Raw genomic sequence first — 12,943 nt, 5'->3', positions numbered from 1 at the left:
TCAGTCTGCTTTGCAGTCTAGTCTCTCATAAAATATCATACATTAAATGTATTTAGCGAACGAGCACTCCACAGTGCATAAAAGAGATACATTTTATTCCCTCATTCGGGATCACTGGTTTTATCACAAAGGGCCTTCGGCCCAATAAAAGTACAACTAAATCGTCCTCCCTTGTTCAGAGCACAATCCCGGGCGAGGACGGAGGGGACTGCGGCTCTAGCTTGAGGAGGTCGGCGCGCGGACTTCCCTGGCCGTGCCCCGCCGTGGGAGGCGGGCTAGGGGCCGGCCTGGGCCCCCCCGGGCCCCCCGAGCTGCTGAGCGTGGAGGACATGGAGAGGGCGGGGTTGGCAACGGCTATGATGTCCGAGCCCTTAGACGCTATCACCTATACGGAGCACACACATCGTCAAGCCTACAGTTTTAAAATTGTACCACATCATTTTGCAGTCGCTAGTATTATACCAGGTGGCTGATTCACGCTGCGCACTTCCGTAGTTATACTGCACCGCACGCACTCTAAATGTCCAAGGACAATTTTTGTAACTAGCACCTGACTTCTGTGTGCATAACTAGCTCAGATACAATATTGTAACTACCAACACACATTTAGTGACTAGCAAGTCACAGTATTGTATCTGAATTCAGTTATGCACGCAGAAGTCCGGTGCTAGTTACAAAAATTGTCCTTGTCATTTAGAGTGCGCGTGCAGCCGTGCATGCGGTACAGTATAACTACGAAAGTGCGCGGCGTGAATCAGCCATCTGGTACGTTGCCGAGCGTACCTGGATTTTGCTTTCACTATAGATCCCATTGGTCAAAGATGATATACCGTTGCCCACCGGAGCGGAATCCAAAGAGCAGTCCTGGAATGTAATGATAAAACATGGTCGATTAGTTCATTTACATTGTGCTTGCGATCGGGCTCCTCCCCCTCCTCGCATCAACTTTACCTGTTTGGAGGGACTTCTACCAGATCTGTCCAAAGTCTCCGAGTCCCGCGAATCTCCAACTTCCTGAAACTGTTAAAACGCGCGAGCTGCGTAAACACGAAAACTGCCACAGCGCGCACACTCTCAACTTGCTGAAAGCTGTACCTGTGAGGGTGAGCTGGCGTTGCTGAACGACAGCTGGGAGTCGTCGTCAGTGTCTCCCCGCTCGGAGTCCATCGTTAGGGAGGACGAGCGCACCCGCACCGCCCGCCTCCACGACCTGCGGGAGCAAGGCAGGGAGCAAGGCATTAGGCTACTCTTACCCTTCCTCCTGCTGCCTGCCGGCGGCCCTCAACCGACTGATTCCGAAGAGCGCTACCTTCCGTATAGCTCCGTCCTTGTCGCACTCATAGGGCAGCCCCCCCCCCCCTTGAGCGCTCTTTGGAATCAGTCTGCAGCCTGCATGCAGGCGGTCCGTGCCTCCTGCGGTTACCTGGGCTGCAGGGTCTGCCGGATGAGCTCGGCCTGCTCGGCCTGCAGGGCGAGCTGGCGCGCCTGCAGCGCGTCCCGCACCGCCTGCAGCTGCTGCAGGGCCACCACGTCGTGCAGCCCCGTGGCCGCCATCAGGTCCTCGTGGCGCTCGGAGAGCGCGCGCAGCTCCTCCGACAGGGCCTCCAGCCGCTCCTGCAACACAGCCGGCGTTCAGCTCTGCACTCTTCCCTTGTTTCTTATCTCGAAGAAGGAAAGCGTTGATCAAAACCAGCCCACGGGAGGGTTTACTCAAGGCTGCAGTGTGTAAGCTGTAAAAGGATCGATACGTTACGTACCGTGCATTAAGTATTGGCAGACACGCAAAGTAAAAACTTTATGGGCTCAGAAAAATGGAATTTTGAAAATACTCGTGCATTATTCTACAAAATGCGTCTAGGCAGCAAGAAATAGCCCATACATCTGGTGTTAGTTGTAAGAAAGCACAAACCGTTAACATCTTTGGAAAACTCTACAGTCTACAGTACCTGGTGACACAATCTCAGGACAGCTCAGTCCATCGGGTTATTCGAAGCAGCGTTTACTACAATTCACACTGTAATGAACAAATTATAAAAGCAAAAAGAAAGTAAAACCATAAAAGAAATGTTAAATGTCAAGGGACGAAAAATGTGAGAGCTGGTTAGTCACGCGATAAACTGAACCACAAAAAGCAGTAAAAGCATTAGACACATAACTCTCCAAGGGAATACAATACCGAAACAAATGAAAGAAAAGTGAGCCACCGCCCAGTAGAGACAAGGTTAAAAAGGCAAATGTTCAATATTTTTGTAATATAAATAATACTTATGGCTTTATAATATCACATGGCATAGATTGCAATCTATGACTAGAAAATAAAAGGACCGCATAATACGAAATTGGTAATTGGTGCGAACGTGTATGAAAGCGAGTGCGCGGAGACCTATGGGCAGAGAGAGATAGAGGGGTGGCTCCCTCCAGGCCAAGCAGGCCGACACAGGCCAAGCGGTCTTGTCGGGCTAAATGAGGACCTGTCTGCGTTGGTGGTGCTCGGCGCGGTGCTCGCCCTTCTCCCGGTCGCCCTCGCTCGAGTCGGGGGAGGGGGAGCCGCTCGGCTCCAGCCTCGGCCTCTTGTGGCCCGCCGTCAGGATGTCGTCGCTGCTGGGGCACCGCGGCCGGTAGTAGGAGAGGCTGCAGACACGGAGGAGAAGGGAGATTAGGCTTGGTTGCAGCCCGCGGCCACCGAGTCACTCCAACGACGTACGCCGTACGCCTCGGTAGCAGCGGGCGGGCGTCGCGACGCCTCGGACGGCGCGCGCTCTGAGCGTGGCGAGGGGTATCGCCGGCTAAGGCTGAACACTCACTTGGTGTGGCCCTTGGAGTACAGGTAGCCCGAGTCCCGCACCACCTGCCTGGCCAGCGGGAACAGCTCGTCCCTGCGGGTGAGCAGCGCGGGTACGAAGCGGCAGATCTGCGCCGCTGCCTCGTTCACCGACACCTGCAATGAGGAACATGATAGGGCCGTTAGTTACAGCGCGGTCGGTCAGGGTTCCAGGGCTGCGCGCCGGACCCGTTAGAGAAAGGGCGTGCACGGAGAGGCCCGGGGAAAAAGCTCCCCTGTGGTCCCAGCTTTGCCCCGGCTGCAGCGAAACTGATCGCAGTGTCCCTCGGCCAGCCTCCGCCAGCCTACGGCAGCCGGCCCAGGAGGCGCAGGAGGCGCTGCCGAGCTGTCAGTAGTTTACCTAACTATAAATTATTGAACGCCAGTCGTAAAGCCGGAGGGATAATTGGTAGCAGCCTCACCACGCCGGCGGGACACTGTTTGCAATTAGGCGAGTCAATTTCGCATTTTGCCCTTTTCTTTTAGCGATTTTCGCTCATCCTTTCCCTGCCCTTCCCCGTTGGATTACCTCAGGCGGCGGGCCGCCGATGATAAAGTGTCGGAGCCGCGCGCGCGCCAAGCGGAGCCAGGCCGCCGCCGAGGGCGCGGAAAAAGCGCGGGAAGAAGCGGTCCCAGCACTCGTTAATTGGGAGACAAAATCGAACGCGATTGACAGGGTGGAAGGAGAAGAAGACGAAACGAAACGAGTGAACGACGATTGCGGACATTGAGGTAAGAAACAGAGGATTATTTATATTCACCAATGGCCATCACATCTAACATGTTTCCTCAGTGAGAAATGCTATATCGATAAGTGGTCGATAGTCATCGATCGAGGCAAACTCGACTCGATATAAATTCGATTTAGTCCAGCAAATTGACGTATTTTTCAAATTCGACGTCGAATTGACATTGATTTAAAGCTGCATTTCTCGCTGGGTCAGTGGCAATACAACTCAAACTCAAAACTAAAACTTTGTGTAAGCGGAGCGCGGCGACAAGGCACGACCGGACTTCCCCGGGGCGCCAGCGCCTGACCGTCGATGTCGGAAATTTCCCACCCTTTTCCGGCATAACCCTCCGTTTCTTATCCCTCAATGTCCGCAATCGACCAGAACCAGGCCTGGGCACGCAAGTATGTCAACAGTCGACGGGACTCCGCCGAAACGCACAGACGACGCGCGCTGGACGCATCGTGACCCGTGTCTGCAGCGTGTCCGCAGCGTGTCCGCAACAGATGCCTCGGCTGGTCCCTTTTACGACGCGAGCGGATAATTACGGATAGAAGGCGTGTGCGAGACGGCGGGCGCAGTCCAGCCCACCTCTGGTCTTTTTGCCAAAGCATGTTTAGAAGGAAAACTTCTTGTCGCCGACGAGGATCGGCCCAGTAGAGTTATAGGAGTGACCGCGGCATGGCCATGAACGCCCGGGCGAGGGGCCCCTCCCTTTTGCACGGCATTTATTGTAATTAAAATCCTTCCCTTATGTCGGCTAACCTCGGGCTGCCGGGGCAGAGTGGGGACGACAGACACCATCATACACTTGGAAGAGGCGTTAAATCGAGTACGTACTACACAAATAAAAACTGCTGTAATTTTTCGAGCCGACTGAACTCTGCAACGTCTTTTGATTTCTGAAAGTGGGCGATCCCCTCTCCGACAAGAACCGCATATTACCACGGTTCAGCCGCGCAACACGCCTATTGAGGACGCGACGCACTGACAAGCGGCTTATCAATTTAGTGCGATCGTCATCGGGGGTAGGTATGGTGATGTCACCGCGCCCCGCCGCGCCCCGCCGAGGCCGTGTGGGTTTGCCAGGTGGCTTTATGGCTGTTTTGATATCTCTGTAGGAGGCCTGCCCGACCCAGGCCTTTACGATCCATTAATAAGACGATTATTGTGTGAGAGGCGAGTCCGTAAGTCTGTCCTCCCGGGGGTTGTCTTCGTGCCCGAGCAGAGGGGGCATGATTGCACCAAACGGCCACCCGGATTACTTTTCACGACCAAACGCGCTGCTTTACCTCGTGAAGGGTGAGAGGCTTCTCCGGTTTCCGCTTGCAGTCGAAGCGTCCGTAGATGGCGGCGTACTTCCGAATTTCGTCCATCCTCCGGGGGTCCTCGTCCGACATGTTGATGACGAGCTGCAACACCACACACAGCGCAACGTGAGAGGTGGCGGTGGAGGGGGAGGGGGAGGTTGAGGCAGGGGTGAAAACGGAAGGGGTGCGTGCAGAGTGCGGAGCTGTGATTAAAACAAGGAGGGGAGGAGAGGGGGGGGGGTGGACTTTTCCTTCTGAGAGAGGCAGTCTTAAGGGGACTGTCTAAAAATCAAACTGAGAATAAGTATGGGGGGAGTGCGTTGAACCGCGGTCGCGGTTGGGTTCACTACTGCCGCGTTTATGACTGAGAGCAGGGCGGTGAGATCAGGTCACCTACCTCCAGGTCCTTGCACATCTTCTTCTTGGTGTTGTGCGGCCGGGGCTGGTACGACGGCAGAGTCCCCGCCAGGTTCCTGGCCGCCTCGGCCAGCCTCTGGATCTGCGACTCGATGAGCACGGGGGTGAGCTGCAGGCTGGGCGACAGCGGGCGGGGCGTCGTGGACGGCGCCGGCGACAGCGGCCTCCCGGGCCCCGCGTGGTGCGGGGGCGAGGACGGCGACTGGTGGTTGTGGTGGTAGCCGTGGTGCGGGGCGTGGTGATGGTGGTGGTGGTTATGGTTGAGGTTGTTGTTGGCGGTGGTGGTCGTCGTCGTGGTGGAGGCGGTCGAGAAGTCCACCGGGACGCTGCCAACCGCGGTCTGGTAAATGAGACATTCTTATTGAACAAGCGCTTCCTAGTCGCCGTCCTCCCGGCCGGCCGTCTCGCCCTCGGATTCCACGTGAGGTTTCTTTGCCCGCTACACTGCCCCGCCCTTGCCCTTCATCATATTCCTGCCGATGGGCCGGCGAGAGGCAAGGCGGTTGGATTGGCTGGACACACACACTCTTTGATTTACGCTTGGCCGACCAATCACATCCCACCACGTCAATCAAGATCGAAGAGGGCAAAGACAGCGAAAGCGACACACGTATCGAGACACAAGGAGGGAGAGAGAGAGAGAGAGAGAGAGGCAGGGATATACATGCCTGGCATATTACCCCGGCTTGCCAGTTTGCTTTTTGTCGCAGCCCAGTTGTTGATTATCGGCCCGGCTGGACGCGGCTGGACGCGGCGCGACGCTCCGCAGCCTCCAGCCGGACTCCTGATTTGGACTCAACGACGCCAGGACGCCAGGCCATCGGCGGCCGGGCCGCAGGCAGGGCCAGGCCCCGGCAGGCTCAGCCCGGGTAATTAATACACAAGCGTTGTGCTGCAGCCGTACGTCCGCGACTCGCCCGCTCCGCTCAGCCGGCGGGGGCAGTAGGGGGTACGGGAAGGGGGGAGGGGGCTTATAAGCAGGCGGCAAGGAATCGATTCGTCAACTGTCATACACTTCTTTTCAAGAAGCAGAGCGCCAGGCTCTTGACATTCGCTCGGCCCCACGAAGCGTCGGATTTCTCATTTCTCGAGGTGGGGAGACGAAGAGAATTTGTTGGCTATACCAGCACTGGGGATAGGGGCTGCGCAGTAATTGCGCGATAATGGAGAGGTGAGGAAGCTTCCCTTTCGGACGCCCCGGAGCTGAATAAGGCACCTGTGCCAGAGTTTCGTCAACGACAAACGACCCTTTGAGAGGTTGACAGAGCTAAGCGGCAGACGCACGCAATCGACCATATGAGCTCCGGGGACAGTCACCCCAAAAACCAACGTCGAACCTACGTACGTTGTTGCTATTTCAAGAACTCTCTCAAACAATCTACAATACTCCTCTCTCCCATTTTTTCTTTCTTTTTTCATGGTTATCTAAACCGCCGGGACGCAGGCAGGCAGCCCCGCCGGGTGATCGATACCTCGTACGTACCTCCGAGGTACGTACCCCGATACCTCGCCATTCGTGTGTCGCATAAGCGTTTTTGCGTTTACAGCCGAGAACCTGTTCCCTTCTGTAGAGAGCATTTCTTCTTCGGCCCAAGCGCTGCTCCAGACCGGATTAAATGAGCGCTCCCTCGGCTCCCGCCGGATTCAGCGAAAATGAGGCCCGGCCGCTGTTGTTGGACTCACCTGCATGGGGTCAGCCGAGGCGGGCGGCGGCGAGCTCACCGTGGAGCTCATGGTGACGGGCGACGTGGTGGATGACCTGTTGAGGTGCTCCGCGGGGGTGGTGCACCTGAGGGACGGCGCCGGCGAGGAGGAGGGGGCAGGACTAGAATGGTTGTGAGGGGGGCTCCTCCTGGCGGGCACGACTATGGGCGTCCCTAGCGGCGTCCCCAGGGGCGTTCCGAGGGGCGTTCCGAGGGGCGTTCCCAGGGGCGTTCCGACAGGGGTGGCCACTCCCACGGGTGCTATGCTGGGCCTCGGAGCCGTGACCGGAAATGCAGGGGTGGGTCCAAGCGGGACCTGGAACTGGGCTGCAACATGAAACAAGAACAAACGTCGTCAACAACAACAACAACAACAACAACAACAACAACAACAACAACGAAAAATCCTTTCTGTCCTCACACACAACGATCAGACGCTCCACCGTAGGACGGAGACAGCCGCGGGGCAAAAAAAATCCTCGACCATAGACATCGGCGGCCGGTATCAAACACACTCATCTCCACCTCCCTTTTTCTTTTCCTTTCAATTTTTTCATAGTTATTTTCCTTTCCACCAAGGAACCCTTTGGTGTTCAATTCTAAGAAAGCAACGGGCAGAGTGCTTGCCTCCCAGCAGCCAGAGGACGCGCGGCGCCCGCCGTTAGGATTTTAATATTTTTTTTATTACCTCCGTGCTCTGTCAATCAAAGCCTGTTTTTTTTACAAACCTCATGTATTTCTGTCTTAGGTGCTGACCGACTCCGAGGTCATTACCGCTATGGGTCGGGTAGTAGTGGCCTGATTCGAATAGAATGATTTACAGTAAGTGGACATACATTAATTACATAAGCGGCCTTTTTTCTCCAACAGCGAAATTTGCGTTTACAAAACGTCTCCTCGAAAAAACATCAAAAACAAAAATGAAAAAAATAGCTATAAAAAGAAGTTTACGGGCTTGGTAGCCTTGATTGTTTTTTTTTTTATTGTTTTTGCCTAATGAAAACCTAGGGCGGTGACGCACGATATTCTGACGTCAAATGAACCGGTCACCAAGAGCAGTGATCGCCTCCCGTAGCCACGCGCCACCGCCCCGCTCCGCCCCGGACCGCTTGCTGGACGGACAAGCGGATCGACCTGAGAATGGGCCGAATGGGCTAGCCTACTCGCTTGAATTTTCCCGCCAGTCAAGGCACGCTAACGGCGACAGTTGACAGTCGTTGGTTGCCGGCGCTTTTTTTCGGGCCGTTCGTTTCTTCGCCTCCGCCATGTCCTTGCAGCACGTACGTACCGACGACGGGGACCGGCGACGACGGCGAGGGGACTCGAAAGAAGTGTCGCGCCTGTCTGTGTTTTTTCCCCCTTCCGTTTCATTTTTCATTTTGGCCGCGCAACCTGCTATTCTAATCTGTTCGAGCCGCGAGCAGAGCGCTCCGCAGCGGATCCGCGACGTGCATGCAGAGTCATGCAGAAATATGAGGCGCGAATTTCACAGCCATTAATCAGTCATCCATCAAGCTACTTGCGGTATAACAGCAGTGGCGACGAACAACGTGTCGGAGGTGCACGCTTGCCGCAAAGTCCGGCCCAGTCAGTGTCGCGGAAGCGAAACAGAATGCACCATAGACAGCCAAGAACAAACCGAATGAAGTGTGCGCCAGAAACACACTGAAGAATGCGAATGAGCTCGGGGGGGTGTGTGATGATCACGAATAATCGTGTCAGTCACCTTGCTCTTGGCACCTTTTTTTAAAAAAAGTCGTCTGATGCTCCCGGAATCTACAAAAACCTTGCGCATATAGCAGAAGCAGACCATGCCATCCCTCTCTACAATCTTAGAACAATATTTTTTCGTAAACCCACACAAGAGGGAGCCGCAAAAGTGCAAACTGACACCGACAACAACAAACAGACACGCGCGGCACACACACAATGTGCAATAATAGTGATCTCTTCATTGCCGTTTGATAAGCGCATCACCGGTGCGAATGACACGCCCCATTGCACAACCCTCAGCCTCCCCTGGCTACCTGGGCGACCCAACTGGGCTGGGCGGCACCGTGAGAGCGGCGCTGCGCGTGTGTGCGCGCGTGTGTGTGGACCAGGGGATGCGCATCCGACCCGGGCACACGCCGCCCCGCCGGCCCGCCGCCAGCCCAACCTGCGATCCATACTGAGATGTGCGACCACAAAAGTCGGAACGAAATTAATAAAACTACATAAATACCCGTGCCTGCAGCAAAACAAAAACAATTTGACGTCGCGACCTGAACAACTAACCGAGTCACCTCCCGAGTTGATCGGCCTAGCTTTCCCAAGGCTAAAAGCGAGGGAGAAGGAGGTAGCGTCTAGAGGATAGAAGACTGTGCGGCCGCCGTACGCGCACCAGAACGCTGGGAAAAAAATGGTCCGAATACACACCTCTTTTTTATTCGCCCACGAATAAGAAGAAGGAGGAGTAGAAGAGAGCGGCCCAAGAAAAAGGAATCCCAGGATAGAAAGGAGATGGGGGGGAGAGAGATAGATAGAGAGGAAGAGGGAGAGGGGGGCAGGAGAAGGGGGCTGACATTTTTTCGTCCCCATTATGTTGGCGGCCTATAAACTGCTGACGTCACAGCGCGGCTAAGCTTTTTCTCGCTCTTTTTCCATAAGACACGACGCACTTTTTCCTATCGTCCTCGTCCTTCTCGCAGCCGCTCCCGGGCCTTTTCTTCGTCCTGCCCTGACTGCCGCTACCCCCTCTCGGCTGTGAATGGCGATTAGCTCTAGGCGGAGGTGTCCCGGAGGTGTCGGACATGACGCGCCGGCAGCGACAACATGCGCCACTGAATGGCCCGGGCGTTGGGCAACGTGCACGGCCAGGGCCTGCGGGTCCTGCACGGCGTGGTGCGCCCGGTGCCCGGCTCGGAGCCCGGGAGTGCCGAGGCTACAGCCGCTGCCGGCGTGACGGCTGGGCGAGGCGGGCGCGCCGCCGCCACGCCGGCCAGGCTGCTAGAAAAACGCTCAAACAACACAACTTAAATTCTTGGCTAAAAGCGACGCGGCGCACGGCGGGAAAAAAGTGCACGCGGCTGAGACGGCGAGGGACGGACGGACGGACGGACGGTCGAAGGGAGGCGGGAAAAAAATGGGCTCAGGGCAATATCTCTCCCGTGCACCCCGCTCCGCCCCGCTCCGCCCCGCTCCGCCCCGGCCCCGCTCCCGCTACGCCCCTGCCCCGGACGCTCACGGCGAGTAGAAGGGAAATGCGAGAGGGACAAAATGAAAGAAAGGAAGAAAGAACAGAAGTGCAAGAGAGTGGCGCAGGCGAAAAAAACGTACGACCGGATACGTACAGTCGTTTGCATAAGCCCCCCTCTCGCGACGGCGCATGCGCGGGGGGACACTCGCGCTTGCGTTCGATTGTGTTGCTGAGAAAAAAAAATCAGCGCGGCATTTTCAAAACCGCGCGCGCAGCTCGTGTCCCGCCCCGTCTAGCCAGAGAGTTTTGTGCCATCCGTTTGTCCCCGTTTGAATTTCCCGCGCGCCACTTCTTTAGCGGCTTCTCTGTTTAAGCCTCCCGCACGCGTCCACGCGGAGGGAGGGAGAGAGACGATCGCGCTCCGACCACTTTTTCGCAAAGCCGCCTGGCCGACCGCTCGTCTCGGACAGGGCAGGCAGCGCCTCCAACCGCCCCGCCCCGCCACGCCCCATCTTGAGTCTGGTCTCACCGCACCTTGAAATTTTGAAACGGTGGGGAAGTGAAACTCGAAGAGGCCCTTTATTTCTGCACCTTTTCTTCCGTAAGGTTAAAATGTAGACCGGGCACTCCTTCTTTCTTTTTTAAATTTTTCATTCCTGAGAGATCGACAGGACCGAGAGGAGCATTCCCCTCCCCCCTTCCCCCCAATCCCTTTCTCAACAACAAAAGTAAGCGAAACGCCACCTCCTGGGCGCGGAAGGGTTGCGGGGCGCGGGAAAGGAAAGAGTTGCGCGGCCCGCAAATGAAGTCATATCAAGTCATTCCGGCCGGACCATCCGCGGCTCGGGACGCAAGCATCCCCTTCGTTCGTGCACCCTTCTTTCGTCTCGCTGTACTCACCGGGGTTGCTGCACCACTCGTGGAGCGCCTTCTGCAGCCTCCGCACGTGCAGCGGCTTGCTCGCCATGCCCACCAGGGCCATGATCTCCAGGAACTCCTCCTCGCCCGCCTCGCACAGCTGGCGGACGTCGTCGCCGCCTGCAAGCAGGACAAGTGTGTGTCAACGGCGTCAGCTCGCGGTGTCAGCTCGGCGTCAGCTCGCCCCGCTCTACCGAGGGGATAGAAACGCAGAGTTGTCCGAGAACCCCTGCGCCAGGTGGCTGATTCACGCCGCGCACTTTCGTAGTTATACTGTACCGCATGCACGCGTGCGGGCGGGTTGCCTACTCGCACGGGGCCAGAAGGAGCCGTGGGCAGCGAGCATAAGCAAACCCGCCCGCACCCGTGCATGCGGTACAGCATAACTACGAAAGTTCGCTGCGTGAACCAGCCACCTGGTATATTCTGCGCTAATCTGCAGTTTCACTCAACCGAGAACAGCGCAAAATAGTCAGGGGGTCATCGGAGAACTCTGCGCTTCCATCTCTTCGGTGGTGTAGCTGTGAATACAGAGTAGTCCGTCAGCGCCGTTCTCACCTCTGGTTATACTGTACCGGGTGAAGGCGTGCGGGCGGGCTTGCCTATCGCCGCTCACCCAGGCGCCTTACGGCGTCGTGCAGTATGCAGCCCCTCATCACGCATGCGTCCGGTACAGTATAACCAGAGGAGAGAACGGTGCTGATGGACCACCCCGTCTATTGAAAAGTTAAATATTCGTGAATATTAAACGTAAACTCGTGAATACTGGTAAATAGAGTAACTGAATATCGAATAGGAATTTTTGCTTGAGCTGTGATTATCAGAAGTTGGGGACCCTTTTATGTACATTTGCTCCAACGAAGCAGAGCGGCCACTCTGTAGCCGATACCAGTGCCCCGGGCAGTAGAAGCGCGCAGAGTCCGAGTCCGAGGGCTGCCCTGTCGCGCCCAACACACACCCGATCCTTACCCATCTCGAGCAGCGTGTCGTAGTAGGCGAGGAGGCTGGCGCGCTGCATCACCCGGTACAGCTGGATCTCCGCCTCGTTGCTCGGCACGGACGTCATGACCACTGCAACCGCACAAAATAACCAATTTAGTCTTAAAGAAAAGGGAAGGAGTGAGTTACAGCGCCGGGGGCCGGGGCAGAGGGACGAGGGCAGGGCGGTGTCCGATGCTGGCCGCGCTCGCGTCGCGCAGACAAGGCAATGAGCGTGCGTCTTACTCGGGCGGTAAAAAGGGCCGGAGGGAGGGTACTGGACGCCACCGCTGGACTCGCAGGAGGACAAGAAGAGAACGAAACCTACAGGGCGACTTCATCTGGGCTGGTTTATGGCGTCGGGGGTCGGAGCGGGGCAGGGTGGTCGGGCGAGGCCGGGCGGGATGCCTTTCGGTCACCCGTTTGGAACTAGTTGAACAACTGTTCAATTGTGGCGGCATCATTTCGTTGCTATATAGTGCACATAAAACACACGTCTGTTTTTCAGTGTCTGTGCGCAGATTACACACGTGTATTATTTTCAGTACTGATTGAACGGGCCGGGACAAAGCAAAGACAAAGAGGGTTTCGTCATTGTTTAAAAGAAATGCCAACTCCCCTCCCCCTCCCCGCCACCACCTTAACCGGGGGATGGCTCCGTCCCACGGGTAGCAGCCGTCACCATGAAACTTGTGCCGACGGTACGACTAGAACGACTGGGTATTATTTGCGCCGTGCTCCCCGCTAAGCTCTCCCGCTACTACCCCTTCTAGTAACCCCTCTGCCGTGCCCTCGCGTCTTCCCCGACCCACCGCCCCGACGCTTTTGGTCAAGAAGCGGCCACGCTGAGGAAGGTTGAGCCCCACCCCGCCAAGCCACCCTACCCC

At 56.5% G+C, this 12,943-nt stretch overlaps 1 protein-coding gene across 1 annotated transcript in view; it reads right to left on the bottom strand.

Moving 5' to 3' along the window:
• Nucleotides 1–6: 6 nt before the first annotated feature.
• LOC113209758 (NGFI-A-binding protein homolog) overlaps nucleotides 7–12,943 on the bottom strand; it is a 38,546-nt gene continuing 25,609 nt past the window's right edge. Inside the window, exons 2-13 of the mRNA XM_026427438.2 lie at nucleotides 12,048–12,149; nucleotides 11,061–11,198; nucleotides 6,963–7,309; nucleotides 5,260–5,619; nucleotides 4,845–4,964; nucleotides 2,805–2,938; nucleotides 2,472–2,631; nucleotides 1,424–1,614; nucleotides 1,096–1,210; nucleotides 952–1,020; nucleotides 784–864; nucleotides 7–385 (exon numbers count right to left, since the gene is read on the bottom strand). Of these exons, the coding sequence (XP_026283223.1) occupies nucleotides 176–385; nucleotides 784–864; nucleotides 952–1,020; nucleotides 1,096–1,210; nucleotides 1,424–1,614; nucleotides 2,472–2,631; nucleotides 2,805–2,938; nucleotides 4,845–4,964; nucleotides 5,260–5,619; nucleotides 6,963–7,309; nucleotides 11,061–11,198; nucleotides 12,048–12,149 (2,027 nt within the window). The 3' untranslated portion in view covers nucleotides 7–175. The remainder of the gene's footprint in view (nucleotides 386–783; nucleotides 865–951; nucleotides 1,021–1,095; nucleotides 1,211–1,423; nucleotides 1,615–2,471; nucleotides 2,632–2,804; nucleotides 2,939–4,844; nucleotides 4,965–5,259; nucleotides 5,620–6,962; nucleotides 7,310–11,060; nucleotides 11,199–12,047; nucleotides 12,150–12,943) is intronic.

Source organism: Frankliniella occidentalis, unplaced genomic scaffold (genome assembly GCF_000697945.3).
Source record: "Frankliniella occidentalis isolate FOCC.00 unplaced genomic scaffold, Focc_3.1 Scaffold240, whole genome shotgun sequence".
NCBI lineage: Eukaryota > Metazoa > Arthropoda > Insecta > Thysanoptera > Thripidae > Frankliniella > Frankliniella occidentalis.
Note: the sequence above shows the minus strand (reverse complement) of the source record. Positions and strands in the feature narration are given on the sequence as shown.